Source organism: Malania oleifera, chromosome 2, assembly GCF_029873635.1.
Source record: "Malania oleifera isolate guangnan ecotype guangnan chromosome 2, ASM2987363v1, whole genome shotgun sequence".
NCBI lineage: Eukaryota > Viridiplantae > Streptophyta > Magnoliopsida > Santalales > Ximeniaceae > Malania > Malania oleifera.
The window spans coordinates 149,694,794-149,714,042 of record NC_080418.1 but is presented as its reverse complement, the minus strand read 5'-3'; the positions used below and the strand labels follow the sequence as shown (position 1 = coordinate 149,714,042).

General features: G+C 35.6%; 1 protein-coding gene across 2 annotated transcripts; it reads right to left on the bottom strand.

The window, feature by feature from the left end:
* Positions 1-619: 619 nt before the first annotated feature.
* On the bottom strand, positions 620-18,413 carry LOC131149747 (transcription initiation factor TFIID subunit 7). Of its 2 annotated transcripts, XM_058100466.1 has the most exons (6): positions 18,037-18,385; positions 10,749-10,865; positions 1,909-2,042; positions 1,714-1,833; positions 1,408-1,493; positions 620-1,069 (listed from the first exon to the last, which is right to left on the bottom strand). In XM_058100466.1, exons 2-6 carry the CDS (start codon positions 10,861-10,863, stop codon positions 901-903), a joined length of 624 nt encoding a protein of 207 aa, XP_057956449.1. In that variant the 5' UTR covers positions 10,864-10,865; positions 18,037-18,385; the 3' UTR covers positions 620-900. The 2 variants fall into 2 exon arrangements, with proteins under 2 accessions (XP_057956449.1, XP_057956448.1); XM_058100465.1 differs by having other exon boundaries at positions 620-1,493; positions 18,037-18,413.
* Between the last annotated feature and the right edge of the window lie 836 nt (positions 18,414-19,249).

Genomic DNA, 19,249 nt, shown 5'->3' with positions numbered 1-19,249 from the left:
TACAAAATACACACTTAGATGTCACATTATCTGAATTATTAAAAACAGTCGAATAATTGAATTCAATTTCATTTATACCTTACATTCTTTTCACACGTGTGTGTATTCAAGTACACAACAGTTTTTATAATTCCATGTCACAGTTGCATACTGAAATGTGAGTTTTAACACCAGGACCTTATTTAAGCTCCCCATTTATTATTATGATAGGCCAAAGGGTCGTGCCTCTTCTAATGGCCTAAAGCCATAATATAGCAATCTCGATCAAACCACGATCCATCTCTATTAAGATTTCATAACTACTACCCCAACTCCGATCCAAACGATATCATCCCACTTTATCCTGAACTCTCAGTTATGTTATCCAAAGATGTTTCCTGACAAGCTTTAGATTAGCTAGGATCTTCCTTATGTAATGTTAGGGGATTGCAACACTTCCACAAGCATATTGGCAAGAGTCCAACATAGAGCTACCATAACATACATTGGGAGTTTGAATGCAATCCAATATTATTTAAATTTCATTCAAATTTATACAAATCCAATTTCAAGGCAGTTGGAACCTGCTGCAACCCATGCCAGGGATTTCAACTTCTCATTTCTCTCCAAAGTTTTCTCGTGATCAATAGAACATATATATATATATATGAAAACAAGGAGATCAAGAGAACGAGGCGTGTAAGACTTGGTGTTAAGGCTTATACGAGCAAATTTACAACTGAAATATAACAAAACACGTCAAATGGAATACATTCCCACCATAAATACAGGACAGCAATTAAATTGATACAAGACACATTGGAAGAGACTGGAATCTAGAGTGCCTCACACTACCTTCATGCCACCATTACAGTGGAAAACACCCATCTGGTTGATGTCAAATTTCAAGTTCTGCAGGTGTTATATTGAATCATCAGACTCGTCGGAATCACTTCTGTCGGGTTCCCCAGCATTAGTTTCAGCTTCAGGAACCTTAGGCTTTGGCGCAGGTGCAGGCACAGCTTTCTTATTCACATTACGAGCATTTTCATCACCATCTTCCTCTTGTTCAACTGCTTCAACATGTGAGCTACTCGGTTAAGGAACAATCAGGGTCTAATATAATTTGGGCATTATCTAATATAATCTGGGCCCTAAATGCCAAAGTAGCCGTTATGCTAAGCAGAAAGGCTTGTGATAAAGACGTGTGCTTGTATCAATCACACAAGGATACAATTACTTCTGTTTTCACATGATCGAGCACTAAACAAAAGCACAACCACACCACCCCCCCCAAAAAAAAAAAAAAAAGAGTTCAGATAATGAATCTTTGAGAAGCCAATAAAATCTTGCAGCAAATTATTTAACCAGTTGCCAAGTTTGCCATTGTGATCTGAAAGGGTAATAGCAAAAGTAGAGTTACTAATATAACATGCAAGGATATCAACATTTTCAGCTGTTCCACCAGCCATTATATTTGAAAGATCTTTCTCAACACGCCGCACAAGCTCAGGCTGCCAAAAAAAGGAGGGGTTAGAAAATCACAGCCAGTACAATAAATCTAGACAAAAAGGGAAAAAACATGATAGTGGCATCCCTCATTCGTTTCCTCCTACACATGCTCATTTGTTGAAAGATAAATAACATAAAATAAAAAATTCTCTCTCTGTTGCACCAAGTTGGCATTTTTTCATTAAAAAAATATATAAATTACGTCTGATAAAGTATCTGTACATTTAGATCTGGCTCCCTACGAAATCTGCGTTTCCGAGCATCCCTCATGGGAGGAGTAAGGCCATGTCTATACTCCACATCATCTGGAGCAGCATCACCTTCTTCTCTTACCATAATCATCTGTTAAAAACCAAAAGTTTTTAGAGGTGCTCACTTTCTATTCTTAGGAACATTAATATCATTGCAGTGTCCTACTTGACCAATGTCAGCAGTTTTAATTAGCACATTATCATCATATGTTTTGTACGACTCCACAATGCAAGGAAGATCCAAGAGGGCTGCTGGAAAATGATCATTGCCAATGACGAATGTACCACTCCTCCCATCCTCTGCAACATATTCAAGTTCAATATCCTGAATATATAAAAATTATTGTGCCAAAAAACAAAATAATTGTTAACAGCAAATCAAACTGGGTAATTTGGTCATTCAACCATGACAAGAGGAAATCAGATATCACAGAGAGAAGAAGAGAATAAAAGAATTTGTTGAAATGTGAGAACCAACTTACCGATAGGTCTCCCTATCTCTTTATAATATATCATGTACATTATAATGTGACCATCATACCCTTATCAACTCACACTAACGAACAACAACAACACACTAAGAAACCAGTATCACTCCCCCCTCAAGCTGGAACATAGATATCACATCCTCCTAGCTTGTTACAAATGATCTCTACCCGGGCATCCCTAAAGGTCTGGTAAGTGAATCGGCTAGCTGATATTCTCACTTAAAGTGAGAGGTTGTAATGAGCTTCTGCACAAGTTCCTCCTGAACAAAATGACAATCAACCCCAGTAAATTTTGTCCTCACATGAAAACCCAGATTGGAGACAATATGAAATAACTACCTGCTTATCACAAATCAACTCCATAGGCCACGACTGTGGAAAACAAATTTCTTCTAACATGTTCTTCAGCCAAATCAATTCAGATGTCATATAGGAATCGGCTCGACTGTGCAACCAAAGCTTGGTTCTAAGGATGCCAAGTTAGCACCAACAAAACACAATGTCAGGTTGTGGATCTTCTGTCGGAGGGTGGCTCAACTAAGGCAGCAAATGAGCAGAGCCAAGCCAAGCCTTAACATGTTCAAGTTTGGATAGGCAGACTACACTATGTTTATGTGTGTATAGTGTAGCATGAAGTTGCCATCAAGTTTGAAGCAATCAGGCAGCATTTTGGGTGGGCAGCAGCCATTCCGCTTTTCTTATTCATCCATTGAAAAAGCATTAAATATCTAATATAAATCTGAAATAGCAACATCTAAGTAACGAGTGATGAGAGGGAATCTAACTTTGGGCTATTATACTAAAGCAATCTGAAATGCATTCTATAAACTCACCAGTTGCAGAGACGAGAGGGGAGACGAGAGCCTGAGACGAGACCGCAACATGCAGGAATTGCCAAGAGGAGCAGGGAGAGCAACAAGGAGATGCAAGATTGAAGAGCCAGGGGGGGAAGAGGAGCTGGAAGAAGCAGAATGACTATATGAGAAGAGAACTGAAACTAGGGTTTTTGTTTGATTTGTTTCATAAGTTACACATCAGCTGAAATTGAGCAAAACAAGCCCATGCCCAGCAGCCCACGCCTTTTAAGACTAAACAAGCCCACTATCTAAGCCTAATCCAAGCCCACGAACAAGTCTATTATCAAACCAACCAAGCTTGTAATAGAGCTACTCACGAGCTAAAATAAGCAAAGTCGTCACGTTCAGGCTTGGCTCATTTATTCAAGCCAAAATCCAGTCTCCTCCGAAAGATCTATAACATACTTACAGGACAATTCCCATATGAGATCTCAATACTTCTAATGCCTGAGAAGCGTTTCAATGGTTCCAAACCTTTAGTTGCATACCCCAGCTATCATAAGTAGTATAACAATATCATTCACGTAGACAACCAGCGAAATCCTTCCAACAGTAGTATGGTGGTAGAATAAAAAGTGAGCTATCACACATCTCTAAAGGCCAAAATCAAGTACTATAGCACTGAATCTGCCAAACCATGCTTGAGGAGACTCCTTGAGACCAGCTTCACTCCTCTTGAACAACAAGCTCATGTGGTTGCTCCATAGTGACCTCCTTAAGATCCCAATGGAAGAAAGCATTCTTCACATCTAACTGATGCAATGGCCAATGAGAGAGAAACAAACGAACTGTGTAATTTTGGCAACCAAGAAGAACTTGTAGTCTAAACCATAGATATGACTATAGCCTTGGGCAACAAGGCGAGGCACAGAACCAACAAGATCGACCTTCACAATATACGCCCAATAACAACAAAACCAGACTTACAAGCAGGAAGTGGCACATCACTTCCTCCATTGTAGCTCTCCACCCAAAGAGGGATAAGGCTTCTAACACATACTTGGAAAGGGAAACAAATGACATAGCAATAAAAAAATATTACAAAGGTGAAAAAATCATAACAAAGTTAGAAATTGGATATTGGGTACATGTGTGTTAACCTTTCCAAACAACAATAAGTAGGTCAATAATCAATATCACAGGAGACTATCACCACACGAGGAATCCAAAGGAGTGACATTAGGATCTAGAGGAATCTCTCCTCCTTTGTCACATGTGCGCTTGCAGATTAGATGATCCAAGTGCTAGAGGGTTCAACCAAGATGAAAACTTAGAAGATGACTAGGCAAAGGAAAGGACATATCATGATCGGCAAAACTCTAGTAGTCAATAGTAATATGGTGTAGCCTCAAATAAGTTAACATCATTAGAGATAAAGGAACAACACAAGAATCCAAATTACCTACCCTGGAGCTAATAATGGACATAGGGCTCATCCAAATATACAAGGAGGCAGTGGGAACAATGGAGCTGCGTGAAGGAGAACAAGATTAGCTATCTCATCACTAAGGACAGAGGATGGTATTCTGTTGATAAGGGAGCAAGCACTGAGCACATCAGGCCATAAAACTTTGAGTATATATCCAAGTGACTAGAGGGTTCAACCAAGATGAAAACTTAGAAGACAACTAGGCAAAGGAAAGGACATATCATGATCGGCAAAACTCTAGTAGTCAATACTAATATGGGGTAGCCTCAAAGAAGGTAACATCATCAGAGATAAAGGAACGACACAAGGATCCAAATTACCTACCCTGGAGCTAATAATGGGGACTCATCCAAATATACAAGGAGGCAGTGGGAACAATGGAGCTGCATGAAGGAGAACAAGATTAGCTATCACATCACCAAGGACAGAGGATGGCATTCTGTTGATAAGGGAGCAAGCAATGAGCACATCAGGCCATAAACTTTGAGTATATTCATTTGATACAACAAGGTACAAGTGACTTCAAGAATATGCATATTTTTCCACTCTACAACCCCATTTTGTTGGGGAATGTGGGCACAAGATGAGTAAAGAATCATTCTAGATCTAGTCGTATAGGTACTGAGTTGGGTGCTAAAGCATCCTTCGGCATTCTCACTACGAAATAGTTGGTAGGTAGGTAAATTTAACTAAGTCGTTATTTTGGAACAAAAGGCACCAAACATATTAAATAACTTGGAACAGTCTTTTATTAAATAAGGCCAAGCCACTTTTGGGTAGAACCTCAACTTTTGACATGACTAGGACACCAAACACCATAAGAAGCTAGCGATAACAACCTATGTATTGACTCAAGAAGCAAATGCATCATGATGATGCTTTCCTAACTAACAAGATTCACACTCCAAACTGACACACAACCAAAGCCACAAACTAGTCTTCTCCAACTAAGGATGACCAAGATGAAATGGATTTGAAGCAGTGTGGCAACAGCAGTAAAAGTAGTAGAAGGAGACAATGACTCAAAAGTAGAGAAGTCCACTAACCACATGTCCTCCACCAATCATCTTCTGCATCTTCAAATCCCAAATGACAATAGAATGAGAAAAATGCTATGGAACAATTCATTGATTTTGTCATCTTGCTAACAGACATGAGATTAAAAGTGAAGGAATACAGAGCAAAAGAAAAGAGATGGATGAAGTAGGGTTAACTCTCCCTATTCCCCTAAATGTAGTAATAGACCCATTGGCAAGACTAACACGAGGTAAGTTGAACTGCAGGGCAGAAAATATATTGGTTGTACCTGTCATATGATCGGGACAATGGAATCTATGACACAAAAAACTAGTGGGAAAGATTCTGGATGACACACAAACTGTACGGTAACCCATCCGATCAAGGGGTGTAGTTGAAAGATCGAGAACTTTATATACTCTTCAAATGAGACAGATATGGTATGCTGATCTCCAGTGGCTCAACTAGTAGAGGTAGAATCTGTGGTGGCTGCATTGACTACTTGTGGAAGTCTACCATGAGAGATGCCAACACCACTCAATAGAATCCCACACCCCTGCCTTTCCCACGTCTATCCCTTCCTCCATGATTACTTAAATGCCCCTAGAACTACTTTGCGCGGCAAAAACAAACTTTTCAGAACCAGAAACCAGGACATGCAGACCAAGGGCACAGAATGAGTGCCAGAAGAAGTACAAAGTACAAGCGGGTAAACAGCAGCTAAAGAAGGCAACTCTGTATTACCAAGAATCTAAAATTGGACTGTTTCAAACTTAGGCTTCAATCAAGCTTGGACCCAAAGAACAATCATATGCTCCCTCTGTCTTGGCATCTAATAGACATGTACTACTATGAGTTGGACAATGCTGGTTCCTCATTAGTTCGCTTCATCTTTACAAAGTGCTCAGTGACACTTGTTTTCCTGTTGTTTTAGTTGAAAATACACTGACAACAAACCATATATACAAGTCAAATTACTAGAATACAACACTTTAGCATAATCTTGTATCTCCTTAAGACATATCAAGGTGCATACACCTTCTAGCAGTTTGAAGGGTCATTGGGTTGCACAATAAGGAAACAATCGACGCCTAAAGAAGGTGTTTGAGCTTGCCTAGGCTGGTCAAGATCTTGACTGGCTTGAACCACTACAAGTAGTTGTCACCAAATAGATTTTTAGTTGTAATTTGTGACAACATAGAGGAAACAAGACTTGGGGTTCATCGATTCCATCACTGAGATATACTGGATAGCAACACATGCTTTAGACAAGTGTCAATCACACATAATCAATAAATGCCACCTTAGCAGAGATGCAAAACATTCACATAAGATAGTAATGAGCAAACAAAATCATCCAAGATCAAACAATTCTAACCTATAAACAAACACAAGAGCACCCACAAGCCTTTTTTTGCTTCAAAAACATGTTCTATAGCCCCAGACAACCAAGACCATCCAAACCAAATTGGAGTGAAGAACTTTTCCAGAAAACTCGTCATGCATCAGTGCATGGCATTGCCCTACCAGAAGGTGACCAGCAAGTTAGAGTGCAAGCATCGGCAGCCGATATAAAATTTAAGGGGTAAGCTAATTAGTACCTCTGAATGCAATTATGAAGTTAGTTTTTCAAAAGGAGCTCTGGAGCATTGTTGACACAAGAGACAGTGGCAAGATATGTTTTCAGCAATGATTTTGGTGAAGAGTGTGTTAATTTTGATGGAGAGCATTCGCAATATTGTACATCATCACGATGATGACTTCAAGGTTTTAGGGTTCTTAGGACCATCACTCTAGAGTCTGAAGCAGTTTCTCCAAAGTAAGTTTCACACCAAAGACTTGGGCCACAAAAATATTTCTTGGGTACAAAAGCAAGCAGATTTCATGCAGGGATGTCTTGTCACAAAGAAAGCATATTCTAGGTCTTTTAGATGAGACTATGTTGTTGGAATCCAAGAACGCTATACACCTATGGACCAGATCTGCAAATTATTACCAGATGCTGGTGATTTGTTGCTAACTGCAATCAAACTTATCTTTTGCAGAAAGTGTTGTGAGTTATTTCCTAAATTCTCCCAGAAAATGTTGCTGCATTTGTATCTTGCAGTATCTCAAAGGTGCAACGGAAGAGATCTTTTGTATTAGAATCCGCATCGCAACTGCATTCATGGTTATACAGATGCACATTGCGCTAAGCCACCCTGTGATAGGTGATCCACAACCAGGCATCATGTATTTGTTGGTAATCTCGTTTCTTGGAAGAGTAAAAAACAAACTGTTGCGGCCCAATTGAGTGCCAAGTCTAAATATAACGCAATGTTATGCACTACACGTTAGTTGGTTTGTCTAAAAAAACGTGTTTGAAGAACTTGGTTTCCTACAATCTCAGTTGATGGAGTTGATGTGTGATAAATAAGCTACCATTTACATTGCCTCTGATCCAATCTTCCACAAGAGAATGAAGGATATTGATTATCGAAGATGAATGTCATTTTGTCCAAGACAAAGTTGTGCAAAAGCACATCGAAACCACTCATGGTGAAGTATGAACACCAACTTCTTGACGTTCGCTAAAACTTTAGGGGGTGCTCATTGCTCAAGTTAATCAATACATGTTAGGAGCATGTGATATCTATGCTCCAGCTTGAGTGGTAAAGGTTATTGGTTATTGGTCAACTAGTAATATTCACTACGCAAGTAATTAAGAGTTGGTGAGGGTATTATGCACATAGTTGTCAAATCGAGATTCAAATCATGAATTAAAATTCCAAATTTGGGAATTGAGAATTGAGAATCGAATCGAATCATAAGATTCGGTACAAAATTTTCAAAACCAATTCTAGATGGAATGCATACATTGATATATGAACAACAAGCAAAATAGTAAGATACATTTAATTTTGACATTAAAAAAATCATATTCATGTGTATGCTTTCCTTAAACAAATGAAAAATAAGGAATGAGTTAGGAAATGTTAATAAAAAAATGAACTTTATGCTGTTTAAGGAAGGAATCAAGAAAAGATCACAAAAAATTGAACTTTTGATATTTATCAACAATTAAAAATAATATTTCATGCATATTAATTCTCGGATTAAAAAGGAAAAAAAATAATTAAGCTAAAATAAAGATAATAATTGAACAAACCACTGAAAGAACTATACTCCGCCCTTCTTCTCAATATCGAAATACTATACTCCTCTTAGAGTGAAGAATGGTTTTGAAAGGCAACATAAGACCTAAAGTTCTATTTTCTCCTATTTTCTGGAACAAAACTGATGTAGACAAGGAACATAAGTTAAGTGTGTAAAAATAAAAGCAAATAAAAAAAATGTTTTTGGAGTTTTAAACTGGTCAAGTCTGTCAGGATATGACAGCTCCAGAATTGTGTGAATTGATAGATTTGGATCGATTTGTTAGATTCACAAGGTGAATCAATAAAATCGGCAATGATTCAAATTTTTTTTAAGATTCACTAGTAAGATTTGAATCGATTTGCTACGGAACTGATATGATTTGTATGAATCAAATCATGAATCATAAGATTCTAACAACCATGGTTATGATCATTATTATGTACTTGGAATATATTATAAATAGAGGGAGAGACCTATCATTGTGATTAGGTCTTCCAATTTTCACAACACTTTAACAATGGCATTGGGGGAAAATTGGTTGTTCTGCAAGTAAGCCCCAATAACTTGCCTTGAGATTGATTGAATTGTATGTTGAGATTTCCCTTTCAGTTTTGAATGGAGAAATGCTCAAAATCACTAGGAACTAGGAAGAACATTGAATTGGTTAAAAAACTAATCAAACCATAACCGAATAGTTCAAAAATCAGTTTGTTGATTCTTCCTCATTTCATTTTTAGTTTTGTTTTGCTTCTCATAAAACTAGAAAATTGAATGGTTCAAACTCAGTCTTCAGTTTTGTCCAAAACTGAACCAAACCGAACTGACCTGCACAGTTCAAAAATCAGTTTGTTGATTCTTCCTCATTTCATTTTTAGTTTTGTTTCGTTTCTCATAAAACTAGAAAATTGAATGGTTCAATTCAGTTTTCAGTTTTGTCTAAAAATGAACCAAACCGAAATGACCCACACTGCTTTCTCTCTTAGAGATAAGAACATCCTCTACCAACCCCTCCAACCTCCTACACACTCTCTTGACCAATGGATACCAAAAAGCCACAGATGTAGGGTAACCCAAAGGGTGAAAACTAAATAGGATAAAAATGGCTAAAGAAAGATAATCAACCAAAGCCTTGAACCCCTCTATATCACTATGATCAAAATTAGTGCCATCCACCATACTCTTAGACATGTTAATTTTTAATCCTAAAATCTTTTCAAAAGCTCTATACAAAATAATAACCTTATGGATTTCTCAATGTTATCCTCTAGGGGGGAAAAAAAATAGTATCATAAGCAAACTTAAGGTGTGACATCTCCACCCCATTCCCACCTACTGTAAGTGTTAAACCTTTAATCACCCCTAAACCCTGCACATCCAAGATCAATCAATTTAAAACATGAAGTAAACAGTTGTTAAGGGATCCCCCTGCCTTGACCTCCAAGATGCCCCAAACCATTCTCTAGGTTATCTATTCACAATCATAAACATATTTGTCAACTTCAAACACCCTCTTATCCAGCTCCTTTAAAGGAGCACAAAACCTTTCTAAACCATCATTTTTGACAGAGAAAAACCCCAATTGACCATGTCAACTGCAAAGTATATTGTTATCCTTAATTAATAAATAAATAAATATTTTTTATAGAAAAATAAATTCATTATCAAGAGAGAAAATAATTTACAAGGGGTGGAGGATAATAGATCCTCCTACCAAACCAAAGGAACAACAGACAAATAAATAAATAGCAAAGAATATAAAGAGAGATTTAAAAGCTTCAGCCTGGTGCAAACACAGAGACAACTTTTTCATATAATATGCAGTTACAAATTTTGCATACAATAACAAAAAATTGCAAAAACTATTTACATGCATCAAAGATGCACTGCTTGCTTCTCAGTGTGATTAATATTTGCATGCACTAAGAAAGATAAATTGCAAATCACGTTAAGATATAAACTCATGCAGAAACAAAAGTAAATTTATAGTGCACATATACAGAAGCACCAATGAGATCATATTAACAATAACAGTAAAAAATGAAAAAATTGTAAAACAATACTTGGAGAAAATAGATACCAGAAAAGGACAAATCCAGGGATTTATCTTCAGAAGAAGAGGCATTCTCACTCAATAGCCGGTCTATGCGCTCAGAGACAGAAGGCGGAACTCTAAGTATAAATTGTTCCTCCATGCCTACAGAATTCAAAGCTCAATTCAAATAGAATTAGTCAATAACAGAAACAAAATACAAGCTCAACTCTACAAATGAAACATTTCTCCAAATCCCAGAGCATCAAACAATGTTTGTGTGCAGGTTTAATTTCAATCTAGCAGCAATATGCAAAATACAGGTCCCAAAACCCAGGAGGGACCAAACAGCCAGCTTCACTGACAAAGAACATTCAGAAAGACAAATGGAAACAAATTTTAATTGGTTAACAAATATTGATTTCCCATTTGATTAAGGGGATCTATGATACCCATTTCCCCAGCGACTAGATTTGTGAGAATCTTGATTTCCAAGATGTCGATGCCCAGATTCTTTCAAACAAGCATTTTATCAATGAAACAAACATAATTTCACAAACCATAACTACAATATTTAATTTCTTATGGTGTGGAATTAGTTGAATTAATTAACAAATTGTGTCTAGCAAAATAAATAAATAAATTGTATATATTTTTAATTAATAACATACTTGTTGCTGCCAAAAATTGTTTGGTTAATGTAGATTGATTTTTGACCGTGACCACTTGCAAGGAATCAAACAATAGAGGCTTAGAGGACTTAGGATGTACTCCGAAGATTGTTCCGATGCCTAAGTCAAGTAGTGTAGGAGGATAAAATTGCAACAATAAGAAATAATATATGAGAATGAGATGCTTACCTCCTCTTGAAGTACCCATTTTATAGTAGTAGAGGTCATACCTCTATTAAATTCAGTATTTATGGTCAATTACTTGAATGAGGGAGGTTTTGATCTAATTTAAAGGTATTTTATCATAGGGAGCAATGGTGGTTCCTTAACTTTGATCTTTGATTGTATACCCTATTAATTTTGGCTATATCAGTTGCCTCATGAGTTGTGCTCATCAGACGTCTTCGGGCATCATGAGCGGTACTCATCATATGGGTCATTTTTGGTGAGTCATGCTCACTTTTCTGTGGCCTCGTGAGTTGTGCTGATCAAGTAGGCATCTTCAAGTCTCATGATCGGTGCTCATCAATTGGGTCATTTTTTATGAGTCATGTTCATTTCTTTATTTCCTCATGAGTTGTGCTCATCAAATGGGCATCTTTAGGTCTTATAAACAGTGCTCATCAGATGGGTCATTTTTTGTGAGTCATGCTCACTTCTTTATTGTCTCATGAGTTGTACTCATCATGTGAGCACCTTTGAACCTCATGTGCCCTCATGAACAATGCTTATCATATGGATCATTTTAGTGAGTCATGTTCGCTTGTTTGTTGCCTCATGAGTCACGCTCATCAAGTTGGCATCTCCGGGTTTAATAAGCAGTACTCATCACATGGGTCATTTTTGGCGAGTTGTGTTCACTTCTTTGTTGCTTCATGAGTTGTGCTCATCAAGTTGGCATCTTTGAGTCTCATGAGCGATGCTCATTAGATAAGCCATCTTTTGTGAGCTGTGTTCACTTTGTCTCATGAATTGTGCTCATCGAGTGAGCGTCTTCAGGCCTCATGAGCGGTGCCCATCAGATGGGTCATTTTTTTGCGAGTCATGCTCACTTATTTGTTGTCTCTTGCGTTATGCTCATCAAGTGGGCGTCCTCGGGCTTCATCAACGGTGCTCATCAAATGGATCATTTCTTCTAATCCCTCATACTGCTTTCAAAGGACAAAGGTATATGTGTGTGTGTGTATTATTATATTTCTCACTTTTTTTTTTTTAATGACAGATTGGGCTGAATTTAAACAAATGATTGCGAAGAAAAAAAAAATGTCTACTCCAAGAAGAAGATGGTCCAAAGGGAATCATGTCAGGAAGAAGCGCCTCCCCTTTCCTCTACTACCGCTACTGAAGACTTTGGTTTACATATTTTGGTAGTTCTTGACGTAGCCCATTGATGTGCAGTTCTCTCAGAAGATTCCTACGAGTTGAATATGATGCATCCCAAAGCTCTGGGGTTCGATACTTCCATAACTGCCTCTGGTGGCAACCCAACCTTTCCTTTAGGTGTTGTTTCCACATAATCCTTTTTTAGTTGTATGATCATGCTAAACATTTCTTCCACCCTTTTTTTGAAAAGTCAAGAATTTGTTTAGGGGCACACTTTGCAATGAAATGTTTACCAATGTAGACTATACTGATTGCGGTGATTGATCCTCAACAATAGGTTTTGATTTGGAGTCATGTGACACGACCATAGTTCAAAGATAAAAATCTTCTTAATTTCCCCTAGACAGTGCTGCAAAAAATTGGCTGGTATAGGCTGATCTTTGACCAAGACCAACTGCAAGGAATCAAACAAAAAAGAATTGGAAGACTCAAGGTGTACTCCAAGGGATTGCTTTGATGCCTAAGTTAGGGACTATGGGAGGATAAGACTATAACAATAAAAAATAATATATGAGAATGAGATGCTAGCCTCTTTTTATAGTACCCCTTTTATAGTAGTGGAGGTCATACTTCTATTAAATTTTGTATTTACGGTTAATTATTTGAAGGAGGGAGGTTTAGATATAATTTAAAGGTATTTATAATATGGAGTAATGGTGGTTCCTTGACTTTGATCTTTGATTGATATACCTTAATAATTTTGAATATATCAATACTTAATAAAATACTTTATAGACTACGCACTCGACCCAAATGTTTTGCAATGATGTATAAAATGGTACAATTGTAAGTTTATTGATTTTTCAATTTATCATAATGATTATAATTCCAACATTATTAATCTAGGTACACGAAGAAGAATGATCCATTTTAAATCAAAATAATTGGAATGGTTGCAATGAAACTTCTAATTCCACTTATTCCAATTTCAAACTCAAGCAAAAATATACTAGTAATACAAACATGTTTTAATTTGAGAATGTGTTGGTGTGCGAGATGATCTAGCCTTTGATGAGAAACCTAGGCCCAATTGGAATTTCAATTGCCCTTAAAAGGAGAAAAATGGATAATGAATAAAACTACATTTAATTTGAAAAATATTGGCATCACAACCTTATTACTATTAAATGATAACAGTCGAGACAATTTTCATACCTACAGAGATACAAGTAACAACTATTCAAAAACAATTTGAATTTTATTCAAATAACACTCTTATATGTTTGAATTATATAGCAAGTTTGAGTTGAGCTCGAGCTCAACTGTAGGTTCAATCAACTCAATGAACTACAATTCAAATAAATTAAATATTTAGGCTAGATAAATTTAACGAGATCAAAGTCAAATAAGTTAAACTTTGGTAAACGTAAACATTGAATGCACACATAATTAATATTGTTTACATAGAATTTGGTTAGTAACTAAGGAAAGAATTAGAATTCGAGTTGGAAAGCACTCGAATAAGAAAACAAATAGCAGGTTTCTCTCTCTCTACCTCTCTCTAACTTGGCTTCACAATAATCGTAATTGAAAACATATTGTAGTGTTATGTTTGCTATGTATGTAAACATAAAAATGACAATCAACCTTAGTTATCAATTATGTAATAATTTTTTTATAATCACATTAAATAATTAAATCCATTAATGCATATTGTATCTTATTACATTTACTGTCATTATTATATATTGTTATAACTACATCTTTCATACCTTATATTTTATAATTATTATGTCTATAATCATGTAATCTTTATATTTTAAATAATAATACCAAACTTAGGTTGGGCAAGTCCAGGGTTCAAGTCCCTTTGCAGAGGATTCCTCCCAATTTTGTGGGTGGTTGTTTGGCTGTGATATGTCACATTTGTTATCAAATCCAAATAATAATATAATATGTGATTTAATATGCAATAATAACAATTGTTAAAGCAAAAATTGATCTATACTGGACTATGATTCCACGCCAATTAACGATTGACTAGCATCCACCCACTGTCTCACAACCAAGGAAGATAAGAATGCTTGAAAGGATTGGAGTGGCCTTTGGGGACCTTTTTGATGCCTAAGTTAGCTCTCATTAATGCAAATTATAATGAGTGTTTCCTTGTTTCTAAGAAATGGTCACTTACGATAAAAGAGGCCATTATGCGTAAGATCAATCTTATGGGTGGTTTCTTGATATTGGGAAGTTTAAGATAGGGGAAGGGGTTTTGCCCACTCACTCACTATATTTTTTCACTTAGTTACTGTCAATGTCAAAAATAAAACTTGATTTTTCACACCCACATTATATGGTGATCACCTACAATCAAGAAGAAAAAGAAAAACTTTGGGGATCCCCGGTGGTCTTGAGAGGCCTTTTTCAATGCTTGAGTCAAGACCAGGGAATAAGAAATGGACAATAATGTGGAGACTACATAATTGTGGAATGCTTTAAATCTTCCTTATGATTTTTGTTGACAGTGGTTAAACCCTCCCTATATTTAATCCTACACTTTTAATTGAGAAAGGGTTACAAAAATTATATACCTTTATTACCCCATTTACTTGGGGTTTAGGAGCGTTTTACTAACCCTTTTTTTAATGTCTTAAATTAATCCTCAAGATGCCCTTGATCTCAAAGATATGTTGTATCTTATCAATTGTCTCCCACTTTTGAGCCTAGAAATTTTTTTTAAAAGGTCTATAAGTCATTTGTAAGTAAAAATTATTACTTTGCTTGGGAAGTATTCCAACTTTCAATGGAATTGTAAGAATGATTTTTGAATTACTTTAACACTCCTTGTCCAACTGAGTCGACTGGGCCTGATTAAACCCCCATATTTTAGGGGGAAAAGGGGTTAGTTGAGGCCTTTTACAATCTTTTCTTGCTACGATTTGTTGAGCCACATATCACGCTAGTCACCAAGTCGAATAGGCCATATTGATGAACCAAGTATACCCTTTTTATTTTGATTTTTATCTTTTTTGGCACATGGCTAAGAAAAGCCATCCTTTTTGGTTGTATGTAACTAAGCCAAGCATACCGTTGTTTTTTTATTTTTTATTTTTTATAAACATGCTTGATATGACATGCATAAATATTTTCTCACCTTATTTATGCCCTCCCACATTTTTGTTTGTTAAGCTTTTGTAATCCTGAAGCTAATTATCTCCTTGAATGTCACATCTTTATTTCATAAACATTCAAATATTTCACATCTTTATTTCATAAACATTCAAGGAAAATCAATTGATATAAGTAGAGTTCACCGATCTACAAGGCAAAGTTCATTTGTCAATATTAAAATACAAAATAAACTAGCAAGATAGAGATATACACAAAGATGCTCAGTTGAATCTCAACCCTTCAAATAATGATCAAAGGGCAACGCTTCAAATTTTTGTCTAGTTGAATTATGCTACAGTGGACCCATATGCTTATGAGACATGAGCGGTGGGAAAGTTAACAAAGTGCTCTCACACACACATGCACGTAAAGAAAAAGTACAACTAGTGCTTCAAAAAACCAAGCATAACTCCCCTCTATGTTTTGTTTTCTTTACCAAACCGATCAAGCCTTTTTCCTTTCATTTTTTTTTTTTTTTCTTTTACTTGTGAACTGAACAAGCATTCTACCGTGATTTTTCCTTCTTTTTTTTTTTCATGATCAAGTTGAGCTTTCATTTCACCCATTTTTTTCATTGATTGTTGCAATTACGCTAAGACCCATCTATTAATATAATCAGACATTATCTATTGAGCATGTTTTATCTATCAATAAAAGTATTGACTCATTTGTTGATATGAACAAAGTTTATCCATCGACATGAGTAGGTCTCGTTTCTTGATATGAATATATGAGCAGGGCTCATTTATTCCTGGTCATTCCAACAAGGGGGGCCTGTTTTGCCAGTTGAATTAGTATTACAACCTTGTTAGACTATTATTTGAAACACATCCTCCTGCATTCAAGCATCACTGGAAGAGAATACTTCATCATGTTATAACTAGGTTGCCTAATGTGTCATTTTAGTTAAAAATTCAGTGATCATAGGTGCATTTTACCCCAAATTCAAATATTGAAAAGTTTAACTTGGTCCATCTAATCTTGCAATCTTGAATGCAAGTACGTAAAAATGACACAATCGCCAGTAGACGATATTTAACATTGCATCACATATTGTCACACATAAAGTTGTAATTTATTTTGTGTGCAGGATGACATTATAAATAAACGTCAATTATTTTTTTTATGTATAGTAACACGTGTGCACACTATTATTGATTGATTACATTGTTATATGTTATTATTAAAAATCTAGTATTTACATGTACGATATTAGTGTTCGAGTATTGAATAATTTTCCTTAATTACATTTAAGTTTTGTCAAATGTTATATTCATTATACAAATTTTCTATAATTTCAAATGAGCGTCATTTGATTTATAGTGAGGCTTACGTCAGATTACATTACTTCTCTAGTAATAACCCAGTAGTAACATAGTTTGTTAATAACAAAATCTGAATACATTTAACTAAAATAGTTGAAGTTTGTAAAGGTTTTAGTTAAAATGGCTAGAAATCCATTAGCAATAACTAGAGATGTGCCATCGGTTGGTTCGGCCAATTCGGCCAATTAATCAAATTAACCAAATTATTTCGATTAACTCCACCCCATAACTGAACCGAACGAATTGGTCTATTTAACCGAACCGTACCCTACCAAAGCAAATTGTTGGGTATTTCGGTTAACCTAATTTAACCAAATAAAATAAAACTAATTATGAGAAATTCTCCCTTAAAACAACTAAGTAATTCTCAAAAAAATTTCATCCTCCATCCTTTTATCTTCTTTCTGTCCTTTACTTTATGCTTTTGTACTCGGAGAATTTTGCATCCACTAATGAAGACAGCTCATCAGACAAATTCTCGACACAAAAAAACTTTTCCATGATGCACAAACAAGGGTTATTGGTAAGAGCAGGGAAGAACCGAAGAAGAAGAGAACAGGGCACTGGACTTTGGGTACAACAAAAGTAAGAAAACACAAATATAAAAAAAATTAAAAAGGAACAAAACTCAATTTCAATGAACACTCAAACAAATATAAACAAATAACACAAAGAAACCCATTTTAAAGAGGGAGACTGATCAACACGAATATAATGATTAGGAGGAAATATTCTCTCATACATTTAATCAAACACATTGTGCTCATCTTAGGGTACTATAAAATATCAATAAACATCAAACTGCAAAGACTTTTGAGCTTTGAACACAACGGAAAAATGAAAAACCTGAAGGACGGAAGGTCTGAAGGAGTACTGCGAGTCTGCGAGAGTGCGAGCTGCGAAGTTGGGAGGGTGGAAGCCGAAGTCCGAAGGGGAAGACTGGATCTGCCGATCTGGAACAGGAGGTTCGAATTCGCCGTCGCCGACTGTATGCAAACTGCGAAGTGGGAAGGGAACTGGGAAGGGAAGCTGAAGCTGAAGGGAACTGGCACTGGGAGTCAGGGAGTGCCGGCTGCCGGCGAAGTTGCGACTTGCGAACTGCGAACTTGGGAAGGGAAGAGCCGAAGAGGGAAGAGGGTAAAGAAGAGGGAAGACTGGAAGAGGCAAATGGGAAATTGGGATTTAGAAATGGCTGAATCCTGAATGAAACCTAGCGTTCAACCTAGCCTAAAAATTAAAATAATAAATGATATAATTTAATAATTTATATTTAATTATTAGTTAATTAAAATTTTAGATAATTCCGTTAACCGAAATACAAATTACCCCTGACTAAACCGAAAATTGAATACTCGAAATTACTCTATTCTTAAATTGAATCGAATCAAACTGAATTGAACTATAAATTACCCAAACAGTAATTCAGTTAAAACCAAATTATGTTTATCCATAGTTATTTGTGGTTAATATGGTTGTGACTAGCTAATTGATTTGTATTTATATTTATAAAATTATTATTGAGTGAAAATTATGATAATTTTGTTTTCAATAAAAAAATATAAAAATTGGATTATAATGTTGAAATATAATCGGCAAAAAATGCGGCTTGAGAACTAACATGTATTTTATTTTATTTTATTTTTATTTTTTTCAAGTAACAATAGGTAGATCCCAACTTAGAATTTGTTCCCAATAAAAAAATTACAAAAATTGAATTACTTTTTTGAAACATAATGAGCAAAAATGCATATCAAGAACAACATATATATTTTTTTAAAATAATAATGTAAATAGATTCTAATTTTCAGTGACTGCATATGATTTTCCATAATTTTCATACAAACTATACATAATATTCGTAGTTACCCAAACACAAAGAAGTATTGTGCTAATTTTAAATTTACATTTTCACCCATTATATTCCAAAAACATCCTCTAATTTCGATAAATTTAGAATAAAAATAAAATATTTACTTATTCTACATTTGATAGAGATTTTAGGTTTTTGTGTGAATTAGACAAAATATAATATAAAATTATAATAATTTTTTTAAAATTT